Raw genomic sequence first — 19122 nt, forward strand, 5'->3', positions numbered from 1 at the left:
GTCCTATTGCACGCAGGGTAATACTAGCACCGGGCACGTGCAGAAGGGGGGTGGAGGGTGCTTGAGCACCTGCCCCTTTGCCCCTACATGCCCAAAGCACCCCTTTTGACTTGGCTTTTTTGTTTGTTTGTTTTTTGGTGCGTATGTGTGTGCAGGCCGACTGTGCAGACAAGCTGCCGAGTGCTTTGACACCGAAAACACCTTTTAAAAAAAAAAAAAAAAAAAAAAAAAAGCCATCTGTGTGCAGCTAAGCCCCCCCACCCTGCAAGTTGTTCCTCTTTGACCTGGGTGTGTTGTGAGGACATCTGGTGGTTGGAAAGGGTGTTACCCTTATAAACCGTGTTCGAGCAAATTGTGAAAATTCTTACACCCGGTTTATTGTGGGGATTAAAAAAATTAATAACATATAATTTCTCTAAAATAGTTTTCTACTTTAATAATTGAAGTTGATAAATAATAAAAAGTTGAAGGAAGTTTTGATATAGACCCTACCCACGTGACGTCACAACTCCGCCCTCCTGACTGGTGCCGCCCAATTGTCCGTCAACACATCGTGTTTACCTGTTACGGCTACGTACATTCCTCCTATTTACGACGTGTTTTTCTGCTCGTTAACATTAATAATCAAAATGGTGAAGGCGTGTGTGGCGGTCGGTTGCAATAACAGAGAAGATAGACGGAGAGACTTGAAGTTCTACCGGATTCCGAGAGACCCGGAGAGGAGAGAGCGAGATGGGCTGCTGCACTTCGACGAGAAAACTGGGCTCCAAACGATTACCACAGATTATGTAGTAGTCATTTTGTATCTGGTAAGATGCATTTAATATATATTTAGAGGGTTTTGGGCTGACAACCACAATTAAGATCATTGCTAGGCTAATCGACGACAACATACACGTATGTATGTAGTGAGAGTGCTATCACTAAACCATATAAACATTAAAAGCCCTAACTCCATTGACAAATGACATGAAATACATTAGACTTGACAGTGGATGTTAGCAAGAACAAAATATTTTGAATTGAAAATTTCGTAACTCACCTTTCTAAGCACAAGATAGATTCCTGCCGAATTTTCGTGGACGAGGACCTGTTTCACCCAACCAGCAACGAAGTATTTATAAGCCTCCAAGCTCTTAAAGTTTTTCAAACTTTCGTGAGAATAGGCTGATTTTTTTGTGGACAAGATAGTTGTGCATATCAGGGTAGCTAGCAGATGTCAGGCAAATACGGCGGAGACAGCGGGTCGAAAAACATCGATTTAGGCATCAAATATGGATCTGGCGAATGGATAAACTGAAGCTTTTCCACATAACGCCTTTTATGCAACGCATCAAGTGAGTTTACGGCATCCGAAAGCACCGGGTCTTCCATGAAATGCATTATAAATTGCTCGATCAATTGAGACCATTGATAATACAGACACAAAATGACGGACAAGGGGGCGGAACAATACAGCGATCACGTGATTTTGTGACATCGGTGGGTAGGGTCTATAGAGGGTGAAGGAAGAAAAGAGGCAAAGACTGAGAGAGTCACAGCCTGAAAGTGTTGATGACAGTGTTAATTTCTATTCACTATTCCCACCTCTCAATTAAAGTCAGTCACAGCCAGTTTTACTGAAAAGCTGGTTAAACCGAAAGTTGTTGTACGGTCTATTAAATTCTTGTGTCCCTTTTGATCTGTGAGCACCTGCCCATCCATCAGTCTTTGCACGGCCCTGACTAGCGCCATAACTACATTTGACTATAAACAAGCAAAATATACACAATGCCTATGTATATGAAACAAAATAATAAAACTTATGAGCGATGCACCAGCCGTTAAGTAGTCATGTGGTAACAACTGTAGAATGTGCTGGAACCAGAAAGCTAGTTACACTTAAGCGCCACTAGGGGAGACAAAACATAGCAAATCAAGACAGCAAATTTAATTTTTAGTATAGCTTGGAAAGAATTAGGCGATTTACCTGTAAAACGCTATTCATTATACGAAAGTCACTCCGGAATTCGTTAATTTCATATCTTGGGGTGAATGAAATAACTGGTGTTCATTTGTTTCATGCATTGTAAGCTGGCATGAATTCTCAAAGTCTTCATTTTTGGTGTCCTGCTGATCCGCCAAATTCTTCCTTGGTTTCCACGAGCCCCTTCCTGTAGTCAGAGGCAATCTTGACAAGGAGCTGCGAATCCTCCAAGTAAACCAGTTGCTGCTCTGCGAACTAACATCTTTTTCACCCCCTTCCCCTCACCTAGATGTACGGGGCTGCAGTCAAAGCAGGAATTGAGACTGCCGGTGACGGGCCTCCCCTGCCTTCCTGTTCTCAGAGAAGACCTCGAGAGCCCGATGAAGGTCCATAAACAACTTGAGCTTTGCCATAGACTTCATAATGATGTTGACGGGGTGCGGGGCCGATAAATAGAGGGCCTGCATTGTTGGAATTGGCCAACAAAGCTGACCAAGGGGAAACACAAAGAGCTTTTTTTGTTGAAAATGTTGTGAATAAATGCCTAAATCGCTGAATTCTTTATGGATATGGATGTAAAACCGTCTGTTATTGATTAACGGCAAAAAAAAAACCAAAACATGCAGGTAGCAATTATTTTACATAAATATTGCAAACTATGAGGCTAGTCTGTAAGGAAATTAGCGGCCGCCATTTGTAAACGGAGCTTTTGCGGTGAAAATTCTTGTTAATAAATGCCTAAATCCCTGAATTCTTTATAGATATGAACGTAAAACCGTCTGGATTCTTGGTTAAAAGCAAAAACAAACAAAAAAAAAACCGAGCAGGTAGCATTTATTTTACGTAAATATTGCAAACTATGAGGCTACTCTGTAAGGAAATTAGCCGCCGCCATATGTAAACAGCTTTTCTTTTGAAAATTCTTGTGAATAAATGCTTAAATCCCTGAATTCTTTATAGATATGGACGCGAAAGAGTCTCGATTCTATGTTAAAAGCAAAAAACAGTGCAGGTAGCATTTATTTTATGCAAATATTGGGAATTATGAGGCTAATCTGTAAGGTATTTAGCAGCCGCCATTTGTAAACAGAGCTTTTCCGATGAAAACTCTTGTAAATAAATGCTTGAATCCCTGATTTTTTATAGCTATGGACATAGAACTGTCTCAATTCTTGGTTTAAAGCAAAAAAAAAAGCACAGGTAGCATTTATTTTACATAAATATTGCGAACTATGAGGCTAGTCTGTCAGGATATTAGCGGCAGCCATATGTAAACTAAGAACTTTTTCCGTTGAAAATTCTCGTGAATAAATCCTTAAATCCCTGAATTCAGTATAGATATGGACGTAAAAAAATCTCGGTTCTTGGTTAAAAACAAATAAAAACGGACAGTTTGCATTTGTTTTACATAAAAATGTCGAAGAATGATGCTAGTCCATAGCAGTAAATTTCTCCCATTGTTTTTTTTCCCCAACGTTTCAAAATGCATGCATGTTACGAAAAATATAATAATGACCTTGAATCCTCGAACAAATCACTCCTGAGACAATCCTTCCTGTTGGTATACGGTACAGCTTTCGCACGCTTTCAACCTAAATCCGGCGTTGGATGTTGTGTCACTGCAACCGACTGCGAATTACTGATTGTGGGATAGCCCCCTACTTGAAGCGCAGTGCATGACCGATCTGACACGTCAATACCACTATGAAATCTATGGCTTTGCGTACTGTATTTGTTCAACATGTTAAACATTTTCAACCCCACTCCAGATTCGCTCGAAGGTTTGCCACGCTCGGCCTGTAAACGACCCAAATTAGATGTCACTCTTGATGACTGGGACCTCTCGGGCTTGCCCTGGTGGTTTTTGGGTAATCTCCGCAGTAACTACAGCCGCAGGAGCAACGGATCTACCGACATTCACACCAACCAAGTAATGACCCGTGCATGTCACTTGTACTCAGCGTTGCTTTCAGCCGCACTTTTAATGTCCGTCTGTCTTTTGGACAAAATACTTATTAGTCATATTTTAGTCATTTCAAAATGGGTTTGTCTAGTTTTTGTCGACAAATACTAATTTTTGTAACAATAAACTAGGGCTGCAGCTTATCGAATATTTTAGTAGTTGATTAATCAATGAACTAGTTCGAATAATTGAGTAATCAGATAAGGAACATAAAAAATTAAAATACCTGAGCTCAGCCTCAAACAGTAGGAAAAAAAAATCAATAAATGAGGATCTATGTACAACAAAAGAACAATTGGCTAACTTACATAGCAACAGTCCGCTAGCTTAAATGCTATAAAATGCTTTTTGTTTTTTGTTTTTTCCAATGCTCTTAACAAATGGTTCAGACACATATTCCCACAAAAACGGCTAAAACTACAAGCTCAAACAAAAACTTAGCTTATGTTGGTCTTAACAGGGAGCAGCTGGATTCATCCATGTGAAATGAGGCGGACCAGACGGCAGTTTATCCCCAACAAATCAATAAAACTAAATGAAAACACTTTCAAAATAAACCATTACAGAGACTTTAATTAAACGAATACTCGAAGCAGCAAAATTTAATTCGAATCTTTTTTCTAATCGATTACTCGAGTTAATCGATTCATTGTTGAAGCACTACAATAAACACTTGATTATTTGTTTTACATATCCTAAAATTAATTCTGCAATACATTAAATGTTCGTACACTACATTTTCGTTATTAGCGTCGTTGACGAAAGCAACAATGTTTGTATGTTTGTTTTGTCATGTCTTTAAATATGACTCATGTATCGGCTGTCTCCCTCACAGGAGGAGGACACGGCCATAGTGTCGGACACCACGGAAGATCTGTGGTTCTTGACGGAGGGGGAAAGTGAGCAAGTGAGCGTGGAGATGAAGGAGGCCGTGCTGGAGGAAAGAAGCGCAGGAGAAGGCGACGCGCCGCTCGACGAGGAGGACGGAGGGGGGAAGGAGGAGAAGACGGATCGAGAGGTAAGATTTTTAATGCACTGCATAAGCATTAACAAGGTTAACCACTTTATAATAATAATAATAATAATAATAATAATACATTTTATTTGTAGAGCGCTTTTACCAATGCTCAAAGACGCTTTACAGTAGGAACAGAAACAGCAAACAACGTGGACAGAACAAAACAAGAAAATAATTATAAGTTAAAAGCTAGTTTAAAAAGGTGAGTTTTTAACAGTTTTTTGAATGTGGGAAGGTCTGAACATGAACGAATGGGTTTTGGGAGTGAGTTCCAAAGGGAGGGGGCGGCAGCGGAGAAGGCTCTGTCCCCCCTAGTTCGGTGTGTTCTTTGTTTGGGCGGTGCGAGGATGTTTCTGTTTATAGGGTGCTCATTAGAGATTGACCGATACGGGTTTTTCAGGACCAATTAAGAGTAGTTAGAGGGGCTGATAACTAAGGGTACATGTATTCGTATTGAACCGTTTCGGTACTTGGTGCTCGGTTCGGAATGGGCGCGTACCGAACGAGTTTCTGACATAATGTAACCCTTACTTTTCGAGGCTGTGAGTTGATTGGGTTACAGCAGGGGTGTCCATAACTTTTTGCAAAGGGGGGCAGATTTGGTGTGGTAAAAATGTGGGGGTCCAACCTTGGCTGTCGTCCTTTACATAGAACAATATATTTGAGCAAATTTTAGCAAGCCATTTTGTGTGTCAAATTTGCTTTATTTTTTTAAATTGATAATTTCAACAATCTCGCAGCTAGCCTTTGTGGCGTTCTCTTTTGACTCTCGGGCCCTTGCGAAATACTGAAATTAAACTAGCTTCAAGTTGCTTCAATTTCTCGCTGCGTATCTTCCCTGTAATCTTGTCGTACATGTCAGCGTGTTTTGTTTGGTAATATCGCCTCACATTGAAGTCTTTAAAAACTGTGACTGTATCTATGCAAATGAGGCAGACGCAGTTGTTGTGTTTTTTAATGAAGAAATAGTCCAATTTCCACCTATCCTTGTAGTGTTGGACGTCGCAGTCAACTTTCTTTTTTTTGTTGATTGTCACCATTTTAAACTTTTATTTTTTTGTTGATTGTCACCATTTTAAAAAATTGGAAGTAAAGGGTCACACAGGGTAATGTTGCTCAGAGTGCTGCTGCCTTTTAGTGGGTAAATGAAGAACAGCATTTAGTGTGTAAGCTACTTCATACGGTGGTAGCAGTACTGCTAAATAGGGGTGTGACAAAATATCGAAATGGTGATATATCGTGATACTTTGTACTCCAAAAGGTTATCGATTAGAGCTGTCCCGACTAGTCGACGTTGTCGACGTCATCGATGACGTAAATGCGTCGACGGGTAATGACGGGTTAAAAAAAATTACATGCGGATAAAGTTGAGAATGGCAGGCGCTCGCGATACAAGCCGTTGTTACTGGCACCCCCAAGGGGGCCGCTGTCATTTCAGTGTGACCGGCGTTGTCAGATTGAGCAAAGAGGAAGAAAGTGGGCGTGCGAGCGAGAGAGAGGGAGCGAGATCGGCGAGTTGGAAAAATGAGCGGGTAGTGCCGAGTTGAGTGGCTTCATCCCCCACGTTTTTGTTTTGGTCAATAAAAGTACCCTTAAAGAGCCATCCGACGCCTCTCGGTGTTTTTATGCACGTCGCCGCCTTCCCGAGGAGGAAATCGGACGAACCCACACGAACCGACGACAACGAGCCAAGTGAATCGCTGGTGAGGAATTGAAAACACCGCCAATTTCCAAAAAGGGCAGAGATGGTTACACGTGAAAGCGGCATAAAGCCAAAAAAGCGGACCAGAATAACCAGAGCCTGGAATTAATTAAAGGAAAATATGGAGGGTGCCACTGTATTTACTCTTTGCTAAGCTGAGCTCGCATACCACGGTAGCACGTCGGCTATAAACGAACACTTGAAGCGCCGTCACCCAAGTATAATTTTCGAAGACAACAAGAAACAACAAGCTAGCGGATTGTAAGTCCATACAAGTCTCTAACGATTTTTTAAATGGAAGTTGCCTTTATGTGTGCCGTATCAACGCGCATTTTTATTTAATAAAATAATTAATATAATTATATATTTTTTAAAATTATTATTAAATTTATTAGGATCATGGAAGCTCCCACTTAGGGAAAATATATACATGTATCCTGTATATACATAATATAAAAAATATATATGGAAACACCACTGGCCAGTTTACCCTTTCACGCATGACGGTCACTACAGTAGACGGCTATTAAAACGTCATTTTCAATTATAAGAATAGGTTTTGATGGCAGTGTTGCTTATAAGCCTCTAAAGTGGACGCCTGAGAATCCACCAAACACTGCTTTATGTGGTCAACCATTGTAACTGCAGAATAAATGTGTCAACATTCAAGATGGCTGCCAGAAATGAAAACATGCCTAGCACCTCTGGGATTTCTGCTCAATCCTTCTACAGTAGGAGACACCTGCAGGTAAAAAAAATATTTTTACATCAAGTTACACCTAATAATCACCAGAGTTGTGAAAATTTCCAAGTATTGATTTTAGATTGGGAGGAAATTGCAATTTTTCAGATGTCCACCTAAGTGGACTGCATGCAATTACATGCAATTAATGAACAGTATATCACTCTTGACAATACTTTATCTGAAGTAGTTTTCTTTTGTATAAGTCAACATTTTATGCTATTGGATTGTAAGCTGCATTGTATATATCAAAATGTATGTTTTGTGCATCATTCATTATGAGTAACAAGCACAATTCACATTTTACAGGCTAGTGCTGGGCGTGCCAGGCCCAGCCAGGCCTTCAGAATTGTGGAGGAACTGCCTTCTGAGTCGGAAAATTCACAGTACAGTGACAGCAGTGATGAAGAGTGGTTGCCAAGTAAAAAAACTCTAGATCAATGTGAAAGTGCATCTGAGGAGGAAGGACTGGATGCAGAGGATGTGGGGGATGAAAGCCCTGATGAGATAGCAGCAGATCCTGATTTGAAAGAAGAAAGACCTGTTGACACACCAGCACCACTTGCCACAACAAAGAAAACACAACAAAAACGATACATCTGGAAAGTAAAGGACAATTCATGTGAGGGTGTGTTACCTGACTTCTTGGGAAAGTGTAGTCTAAATGTTAACGCAACTGAGCCCCTGGAATTCTTCTTGCACCTCTTCCCAGAAGAACTCATAGATGATATGACATACCACACCAACCTCTATGCCCTCCAGAAGGGTAGGGAGAACCTGAATGCGACAGCAGAAGAAATGAAGACGTTCCTCGGGATAAACTTAGTCATGTCCTACATCTGCTACCCACGGAGACGGACGTATTGGTCATCTGAAAAGGGACTCCGTTTACCTTTGATTGCTGATGCCATGGCAGTGAACCGTTTTGAGGACATTCTCCGATACCTTCACTTTACAGACACCTCCTCAGCGGATCCAGGACACGATAAACTGTTTCGAATAAAACCAGTGCTAGATACTCTTCAAGCAAATTTCCTCTCTGCTGTGGATCCTGAGGAGTTTCAAGCCATAGATGAGATGATCATGCCCTTCAAAGACAAACTGTCTATCAAGCAATACATCCCCAAAAAAACAAAACCCTGGGGTGTGAAAATTTGGGTAAGATCAGGGGCTTCGGGATACATGTACCGCTTTGAAGTGTACAGGGGTGCAGCCAGCACAGGTGCAGTCAGTGAATTGGGAATGGCTGCAGACGTCATCTTGCGCCTCTGTGATGACATCCAATTCAAGAACCACAAGGTGTTTTTTGATAACTATTTTTGTGGCATTCCACTGATTACTGTTTTGAAGGAACAGGGCATCTATGGCACTGGCACATGCCGGGTCAACAGGCTTCAGGGGGCACAAACAAAACTCAGGAGTGCAACAGAACTCAAAGAAGAAGGAAGAGGAGCTATCTCTGTTGTCACCAATGGTGAAGATGTCACTGTCACACGTTGGCTTGACACTTCACTTATTCACATGGCCTCTTCCTGTCTTGGCAAGCACCCGACGGATGTTGCACAGAGATGGTCCAAGAAAGATAAGAAGATCATCACCATTGACAGGCCATTTGCAGTGAAGGTCTACAATGATCATATGGGAGGGGTTGACCTGATGGACCAAATGGTGGCAATGTATCCCCACAGACGCAAGAACAAACGCTGGTACATCAGAATGTTCTTCCACTTCCTCGATGTAACCGTTGTGAATGCCTGGCATCTTCTCATATTCTCTGGAATGGAGGAGGGTGGTCTTCTGCCTTTCAAGGCATCTGTGGCTCGTTCATTGATAAATTCAGGCACTGTCCGCAAAAGGGGGAGACCAAGTGACACTTCCCCACCTCCTCTTCATGTGAAGCGCAAACCTGCATCCAAAGTACCCCGGGAGGTCAGACTTGGTCCTGGAAACCACTGGCCCCAGCTAAACAACATAAAAAATGCCCAAAGATGCCAAGACCCTGCATGCACACGAAAAACGAAGTACAGCTGCATGTGTTGCAATGTGGCTGTGTGCCCTGGGTGCATGGCAAATTTTCACACAAGATGGTGAACTGATGTAGTACTGGAAGTACATAAGCATGCAGCATGTAGCAGGGTTGTAGCACCTCACCTGTGGCCTAGCCCTAACCTTGTGAGGTTGTCAGTTGATGCACTATAGTTTGTGTAGTTTGTCAGTTGAAGCACTGCAGTTTGTTTAGTTTTGTCAATTGAAGCACTGCTGTTTGTCTCGTTTTGTCAATTGAAGCACTGAAGGTTGCTTAGTTTTGCAATTGTAGTTCATTTTTCTGTGAAAAAAAAAAAGCCCAGAATGGTGTATTGAAGGGAGCAAAATATTTTGAAAAGTATTTATAGTGTTTGCATAATTCAATAAACATTGAAAGTTATATCACTTGATCTTTGTTGAATTTTTTTTTATATTTTAGTTAAAATCCACAAACGCATGCTGTCCACCAATGTGGACATGCATGAAAGGGTTACTGTAATCCATGACTGCACTAATGTTAGTTATTTAATATTATAAAGTTTTACATATAGTAGTATACTATAAAATTAATACTATATACTTAATTTTTGTTACTGTGGGTATGTGTGCCTTTCATTCAAAATAATTGTGGTAATATTTCAGTGTGCCCTCTGCGCTATCTTCAGGTTAAAACAAACAAAAGTTGAACAGTTTTTCCCCTCCCCCAAAAATGCGGAATGCACACCGGAAAGAGCATCTGAACTCACACAAAGTATCCTGAAAATGATTGTCCGGGACATTGCAATTCATTTTAACATTTAGAACAATATAGACAATGACATACCGCAAAAAGAGTAAGAATTGTTTTGACTCCTGTTAAAAAGGTGAAATCACAGTGTTTCCGTTTACATTTTTTTTTGCAGCAGTTAATGCCAGCAGCATTTGACCTCATTGTTTGTGATTTATTATTGATATTTATGTTATTTATTTATACGTTAATAAAGAATTCAGGTGTTCCAAAGTGTTTTTGTGAATTAATAAGCTTTAACAAAAATGTCATTATTAAATTAGTAAAAAAAAAAAAAAAAAAAAAAAATAATTTTAAAGAATTATTAGATTAGTCGACTAATCGTAAAAATAGTCGGCTGACTAATCGGGAAGAAATTAGTCGTTTGGGACAGCCCTATTATCGATATGCTGCTGCCAAGAATCAAGATATCGTTTTAAAAAGGTGTCAATGTCGAAAAAAAATAAATAAAAAGGAACCAACAAGTTGCTACCAAAATCTTCCACCATAATAGTGTCAGTGTTGTTAATTTTACTTTAAAAAAGTAATTAATTACAGTTACAAATTACTTCTCCCAAAAAGTAATTGCGTTAGTAACTCAGTTACCTGAATTTAAGAGTAATTAGTTACTTGGCAAAGTAACTAGTGATAATTTTCTTTCAAGAAAAAAAAAGGTCACACAATGTGAAGTTTAAAGGGTTTTTGGGACATTTGGCCCTAGCCCAATTCTTTACCCTCCACTTAACTAGACACGAGGGTATTGCGATAACTAGATAGTAACCTTTGCTATGTGTGGAAGTCATTTAAAGTTGTGAATCAACCGTTAAAGTTGTCAAAATTGCTCCCGCTATTGCATTAGTTCCCTTCTGTCTACTTTCAACATGTGTAAGTTTTAAAACATCATTTAAAGATAGATTTAAGTCAAGATTTTGCCGATTTGGGACCATTTTAGGAAAAAAAAAAAAAAAAGTAGGTTCGCTAGGAAGAATCTCAACAACAGAGCCTTCCTGAGAGGTCTACTGCTTTAAGATGGCGGCTGTTTACTAACGCATGTAGTCCTTAAAACATGTTGCCAATGCAGCCGTGTCTATCATTTGCATCTAGTTCTATAATATGTGATATCTACCGTATCATGTGGGCGTAGTTTGTAGGCTACAGTCAGGTATTATTGGAGCCACCTAGCATCGCGTTTGCAACGGCGTCTTCCCTACTCCTGCTCTGCTCTCTCGTCTCCGTGAGTCCGTCTCTCTGACTTTTTTTATTCAACCAACTTAGTAACGCATAGTAACGCACGTCTTTCCCGCCTCAGTAACGGTAATGGCGTTGCCAAGATGAGAAAAGTAATTAGATTACTCACTACAAAAAAAAAATAACGCCGTTAGTAACGCTGTTATATTGTAACGCCGTTATTAACACTGAATAGTGTCTCAGTTAACTCTAAGGCCGCATTGACGGTGCATGACACCCAATCCATTTAGACTGGGAATGTTTGTTCATTTGAAACCAAAGCATTCAGTCATTTTGTCCGATTTTCAGGGCATTTGCGGGTTACTTGCGGTTCATTTTAGGGCATTTACAGCTCATTTCGTGTTGAGTTTGAGTCACTGCCTATTCATTTGGGCGATTCCCAGGTTACTTCCTGTTCTGTAACTCAAAACAAACTGGAAAAGACCCATAAACTACCCCAAAATCAACAGGAAGTAACTGAAAATCAACAGGTAAATGACCTTAAATGGCCCAAAATTCCCTTATTGCCTGACATTTGCTGCCACTGACGGCCAGACGTTCAATCCGTTTGAAGTGGGAGGGATGGCAAAGCCTCCCAGTTTAAACGGATTGGACGTCTAACAGTTGCCACGTTTACACGGAGCCAAATATTCCAATTACAATCGGAATATTTGTTCAAACCGAATAAATGTGTTCCATATAAACACCTCATTCGGATTGAACAGGCCCAAACCGAATGGAATTTCATTCCGATTCACAGGGGTGGATTATTCCTTTTCCCAAACCGATTAGAAGTAAAATTATATCATGTAAACAGGGAAGCGGAATGGTGTCTGGTTGCGTTCTTTCTGCACATGCTCCGTACTGACGTGGTGACGTCACTTTGTGACGTAACTAACGTCACTTGCAACAGGGCTTCCAAGCACAGCGCACCTAATTGGAGTCCGGCGGAAAGATTGTATTTAATTCAAACTTTAAAAGAATTGAATATAATTGCTCGCTTAGACGGGCGTAAAACGAGGAACAGTGAACTATTTCAAAAAGTTCACGAGAGGTTACACGAAGCCGGAATAGACCGGAGCGTTGACCAGATTAGAAACCGGTGGAAAACCGGCTACTACAAGGCAAAAGAGCAAAACAGCAGAAGCGGATACGACCCCACAAACACAACAAGTGGGTTAAAGTTAAAACAGCAGCACTCCGACGATCGATCTCCATGTTTTGCAACGTGACGCTTTGTTTTGATTCATCTGCGCATGTCAGACGGCAGTTGTCAAACGTCCTTTCGGAATAAAGGCAGTCACATGTAAACGCTGGATCGGAATAGATGAAGTGACATGTAAACAGCTGATCTGAAATTTCCATTCGGAATGATTTGAATCGGTATGAATAAAGGTCAGCATGTAAACGTGGCTATTAATAAACTCATTCCAATTCACAGCAGAAGCTTGTTTTTCTGTTTATCAGTTGTTTGTAGAATATCTTACAATGATTTCTTGACCAATGTATTGATAATCATTGTATCGCCATATCGTAGATCATCGTTATCATGAGCTTTGTATCGCAAATCGTATCGTATCGTATCGTGAGGTACCAAGAGGTTCCCACTCCTAAAGTTCCCACTTTGGACCTGTCTGGTTTAGATGAAACCTTTCCAAAACAATATTTACACTTTAAACTAACTTAAACATTTTTAACTAATTAACTTATGAATTCTTTGTTTTTTAACACATAGGCAAGACATCATGTAGACTAGAGCTGACACAGTGGCTGAAAATGGCGAAACTTTTCCACCCTCAAAAAAAGTCATGCAGTAGAATAAAAAAAAAAAAAATTATTCAGAAGTGTTTTTACTTTTTCATAGAAATTATTTTGTTCTTGCTCTAATCTTGAGCAACTTGAGCTCTGGCTGTGGCTTTAATTGCTAATTCATTTTAACAATATATTCATGTTCCAATTTGCAACTATGTTCTGAAATAATAATTTTAAAAAAAATCCTGTTCAATGGAAAAAAAAAAAATTTTCAACCCATACATCTCAAAATAACACATTTTGGAGCTATAATTGCAATACCGTGAAACCGCGGTATTTTTGCCCACTGTTATCGTACCGTCAAAATCTCATTCCGGCACATGCTTACTCCAGAAGTGCCGGAATTTACTTCAGGCTTCAGGCCCGCCCGTTTGACAACCCTGATATAAACTGAATCTGTGTATTTAGATGCAGGAGGAGCCTGACGAAGACTCTCAGTGTCTGAGCGACGACACGGACACGGAGATCTCCACACAGGTTTGCATCATAATTTCCCCTTCTCGTCGTTTTGAGCGCTATTTTTCACTTCCGACTCTGCTCGTCAGGACGCGTGGCAGTGCAGCGAGTGCAGGAAGTTCAACTCGCCTCTACAGAGGTACTGCGTCCGCTGCTGGGCCCTGCGCAAGAATTGGTACAAAGACGTGCCCCGATTGGCCCACTCCCTCTCTGTTCCCGACATCCCGGCGTTCGGCTCGCTGAGCGCGCAACGCGAGGACGACGACAGCGACAACGGCGTCGACGTCCCCGATTGCGGCCGCACCGTTTCAGAACCGGTCGTCCTGCCGTCCCACTCCGCCGCCGACCGACCGCTGTCTGTTGCGGCGACTCAACGCCCTATGGAACGCGAAGACGAGCTAGCGTCCGGCGGGGAAAGTCAAGAGAGTCCGGGCATGGAGGTGGAATCGCACCCGGAGGCCCTGCTGGAGCCGTGCAAGCTGTGTCGCATCCGACCCCGCAACGGCAGCATCATCCACGGACGCTCGGCCCATCTCCTCACTTGCTTCCCGTGCGCCCGAAGGCTCCATAAATTCCAGGCTCCGTGCCCGGGATGCGGAGAGATTATTCAAAAAGTGATCAAGATATTCGTCATCTAGAAATCCATCAGAGCACTCATTTCTCGGTTTAGCACTTTGGCGCATCTGAAGGACCGACGGAGCTGTGTTTTTGTTTCGGTGCCACATTCTTACAAGGGATCAATCGATAAGAGCTAGAGTTATATATTTATTTATGAGAGTGGACGTGGAGCTTTTTGAGTCCTTATTGTCAAATGAGTAGCTCTCCTGAATGGTGCTGTTTGAAAATGAGTATTTTTTTTTTTATATTGTGTTTTTGCCCACAGGTTTACTTCGGCTTGTGCTAAGAAGAAGCTCTCATTTTTTGGTAACTCAAGTTGAAGGATGAAACAACAATGCTCTTTTTAACCATCGTATGCATCAGCTCTCCCCTTCTTTGTAAGTCAAAAATGTTCATTTGCTAAAACTGTCAATGGTGGGGTTATATGATCAAGAATAGTGATAACCTAGTGACCAATTTTATCGTTTTCCTCAGCTCACCTGATGACTATTTTATTTATGTATGCTCATTTTAATTGAAGTACTTGTTCTTTGTGGGTGCCAGCGTGAATTTTTTTTATATTTTTTTATAGCTAATCTGTACCCACAGTTAACTAAACTGTGGGTACAAATGACTTAACTGCACCAACAGATTACCAAACTGTGGGTACAAATTACTAAACTGTACCCATATTACTAATCTGGTACAGATTAGTAAATAAGTATATAAACATTTTTCAAATCGAATCTGTACCCAAAGATTACGGAACTGTACCCACATATAACTAATCTGTGGGTACAGTTTAGTAAATATATTTTTTTGTAGCTAATCTGTACAGTTTAGTAAATATTTATTTTTCATAACTAATCTTTACCCACGGTTTACTAAACTGTACCCATATATTACTAATCTGTGGGTACAGTTTAGTAAATATATATCTTAAAATAATCTGTACCCACCGATTACTAAACTGTACTCACAGTTTAGTAAACAAATATATAAAATATATTTGCCACAGTTTAGTAATCTGTGGTTACAGTTGAGGAATCTAACACAGTTTAGTCATCTCTACCCATAGACTAAACTGTGGGTACGATTTAGTAGTCTGGGGGTACATATTTCTAAACTGCAGGTCCAGATGACTAAACTGTACCCACAGTTTATTAACCTGCGAGTACAGTTTGATAGTCTGTGGGTGTAGTTAAGGAAGATAACAGTTTAGTCATCTGCACCCAAAGATTACCAAATTATGGGTACAGATTATTGAACTGTACCCCCAGATTACTAATCTGGTACAGTTTAGTAAATAAGTACATTAATAAATATATAAAGTAAATATTTTTCATAGCTAATTCTGCACCCACAGATTACCGAACTGTACCCATTTATTACTAATCTGTGGGTATCATTTAGTAAATTGATATATAAATTTTTCATACCTAATCTGTACAGAGATGACTGAACTGTACCCGCATATTACTAATCTGTGGGTACAGTTTAGTAAAATATTTTTTATTACTAATTTGTACCCACAGTTTAGTAATCTGTGGGTACAGTTTAATAGTCTGTAAGTATAGTTGAGGAAGCTAACACAGTTTAGTAATCAACCCATAGTTTAGTTAAATGTATCCGCAGTTTAGAAATATGTACCCACGGTTTTGTAATCTATGGGTACAGATTAGTATACTGGGTGCAGTATACAGTAGTACTAGTCTGTAGCCATAGTTTAGCCATGACCTAGAAACTGATTTATGGGTACAGCAGTTTAGTAATCTGTGGGTACAGTTTAGTAATTAGTACCTGCAGTTTAGAAATATGTACCCACATGTGGCTACGGATTAGTAAACTGGGTACATTTTAGAAATCTGTAGCCACAGTTTAGTCATCTGTACCCACTATTTACTTATTAGTAAACTGAATGCAGTATAGTACTCTCCAGCCACAGTTTACCAATTACCCAGAAACTAATCTGCGGGTATAGCAGTTTAGTAATGTGTGGGTACAGTGTAGTGATTTGTACTCGCAGTTTAGAAATATGTACCCACATTTGGCTATGGGTTAGTAAACTGGCTACAGTTTAGTAATCTGTAGCCACAGTTTAACAATGACCCGGAAACTAATTTGTGGGTACAGTTTAGTAATCTGTACCCACAGTTTAGAAATATTAACCCACAGATTACCAAACTCAGAGTACATTTTAGTACTGTGGGAGTACATATTTCTGAACTGCAGGTAGATTACTAAACTGTACCCACCATTTATTAACCTGCGGGTACAGTTTAATAGTCTGGGGGTATAGTTGAGAAAGCTAACACAGTTTAGTAATCTAGACCCACAGACTAGTAATCTTCCTACAATGTAGTTCACTGTACCCACTGTTTAGAAATATGTACCCACAGATTACTAAACTGTACCCACAGTTTTGTAATCTGTGGGTACGGATTAATAAACGGGATGCAGTATAGTACTCTGTAGCCACAGTTTACCAATTACCCAAAAACTAAACTGCAGGTACAGCAGTTTAGTAATGTGTGGGTACAGTTTAGTAATTTGTACTCGCAGTTTAGAAATATGTACCCTCATTTGGCTATGGATTAGTAAACTGGGTACAGTTGAGTAATCTGTAGTCACAGTTTAACAGTGACCCGGAAACTAATTTATGGGTACAGTTTAGTAATCTGTAGCCACAGTTTAACAATGACCCAGAAACTAATTTATGGGTACAGTTTAGTGATCTGTAGCCACAGTTTAGCAATGACCCAGAAACTAAAAAGGGGGTACAGTTCAGTAATCTGTACCCCCAGTTTAGAAGTATTTACCCACAGATTACTAATCTATAGGTATAGATTAGCTATGATTTTTTTTCTCCTACCCTGACACTTTAGGGGCTTCATAGTTATTTCGAAAAGCATCCCAATGAAATTTAAAGTTGGTTTACAAGTCAAAGGACTTGAAGGAAGGTTGAGGGTTTGATTTGAGCTTTTCACTGCCACGTAAGCATTTGTCATTTGTGTATAAATATATTTTGTTACCATGCTTTTGCATTGTTTGGACGATTGTAATTCAACCATCACATTACTTTTTGAGTGATGGTGTTGAGCCTTCTGAACAAGCTGTACAGGCTTCAGTGAAGTTTTTTTGGTTCTCGCGCTTCATTTCGCTGCCCGTAGGGGGCGAAAAGGCCCGTCGAATCCTAATGGTGACAAACTGTACATACGCACTAACGCCATGAAGCAAATATAGAGGACGCATGTCTATATTCGCACGGGGAAGAGGCATTAACTCGGTTTATAAAGCGCAGGATGTCAATGTGTCTGTCTTGTGGTGTTATCTCGCTTGACAAATAAACGTAAAAATTAAAAATGACAGCTGCGGTGTGAAATATGTTCACTTTGAAACCACACGCGCCGCACATGCGCGATGGCCGAAGAATAAGTCATTGTATGACAGGCCAGCTGTCATGTGTCCTCTCCTTTGCGACGGGTGTGCAGCACCTGTGTCCCTTCTTTATAGTGTTACTCACAGTTTTCTCCTCCACGGGGTCAGCGCCCGCTAAGTGAACCTTGTGTCCGCTCGACGGCAAAATTGTACCAATAAGTGCATGAAGTCAGTGGAATTCATTTGGGGGACATTCTTGAGTCACTGCCTTCTCAGAAACCCAAACTCAATAGGAAGTGACCAGTCAATGCCCCAAAATCAACAGGAAGTGACAGGGAAAAAAAATCAACAGCAAATGATCTGAAATGACCCAAAATTAAACTCATTTGTTGCCATTGATCACCTTAAGACCAATCTGTCTGAAGTGGGAGGGATGGCAGCGAGTTTGTTCACTACCATCTTCCTACTTCAAATGGATTGGACGTTTACTGGTAATAAACTCAATACCACTGAATGTTGTCTGCCTAAATAAATTAAATATGACAATAAACCTTCTTGTGGAATAATAAAAATGGAGCCTTTCTCTCCTCAGGTAAAACACTACTGTTTTTGTCCACAAGCACTGCCAAATCAACAAAATAAAAAATGAAAGCTCCTTTGGGCTGTTTTAAGACCACATAAATAAAATAAAAATGAAAACTGGGGGTAAGTGGGTAAACCTTGGTTCACTACACTTCTTACAGTTTAATTGTTAGCAGTAGACAGTGGCGCCACCAGCGGGTGGCAAAGGGGTGGCCACGGCCCCCTCTATAAATTTGTTGGCCACCCCACTGGCTTCCCCACTTGCCAGTATATCATGAGATTGTAGTAGCATCATTTATACATTTCATCCCAAATGGGATGAAAATATATGATATGCTTAATATATACTAGGGCTGCAGCTATCGAATATTTTAGTAATCGACTGAAAATTCTATCGATTAATCGAGTAATCGGATAAAACATTTTTTTTTTAGGTTAAGAGCAATTGTATATGAGGAAAAAAGACATTTAATCCAATATTGAACCATTTTCAGTCAATCAATGTCTTTATTTTCGATGTACATTGAAAACAGCCAACAATTGCATCTCAGATGTGACTAGAAAAAAAAAATCACTGCTTTCACTCAAAAAAGTTCTAGATCTTACTAAAAAAAAAAAAAAATTCTTACCTAAAAATGTAATTACGCTTGATAAAACACATCACTTGAAAGCGACGTGTTTTTCCCCACATGTTTCAATTGAATTTCCATTTGTGTCAAGTTATTTTTAAGTTCTAGTTAAATTTTAAGTTAGTCTAAACTGTAAGTCCTGATAGGATTTTGAGTTTTTGCAGTGTTCAAAATAAATGTATGATACCTGCTGTATTGGAGCGCATTAGGGACCAGTGCTACTTGGTATTTCATTCAGCAATGACTACTGAGCTAAAAC

General features: G+C 40.1%; 1 protein-coding gene across 2 annotated transcripts in view; it reads left to right on the top strand.

Moving 5' to 3' along the window:
• Positions 1–18408, top strand: part of mdm4 (MDM4 regulator of p53) — a 31820-nt gene extending 13412 nt beyond the window's left edge. The window contains exons 7-11 of one of the 2 annotated variants that reach the window (XM_057845725.1): positions 2256–2352; positions 3736–3896; positions 4765–4947; positions 13630–13698; positions 13767–18406. In XM_057845725.1, coding sequence (XP_057701708.1) covers positions 2256–2352; positions 3736–3896; positions 4765–4947; positions 13630–13698; positions 13767–14315 — 1059 coding nt within the window. In that variant the 3' untranslated portion in view covers positions 14316–18406. Of the gene's footprint in view, positions 1–2255; positions 2353–3735; positions 3897–4764; positions 4948–13629; positions 13699–13766 lie in introns of both variants that reach the window. The other variant, XM_057845726.1, reaches the window with a different exon arrangement.
• Positions 18409–19122: the final 714 nt, after the last annotated feature.

The sequence above is a fragment of the Corythoichthys intestinalis genome, chromosome 9 (genome assembly GCF_030265065.1).
Source record: "Corythoichthys intestinalis isolate RoL2023-P3 chromosome 9, ASM3026506v1, whole genome shotgun sequence".
Lineage (NCBI taxonomy): Eukaryota > Metazoa > Chordata > Actinopteri > Syngnathiformes > Syngnathidae > Corythoichthys > Corythoichthys intestinalis.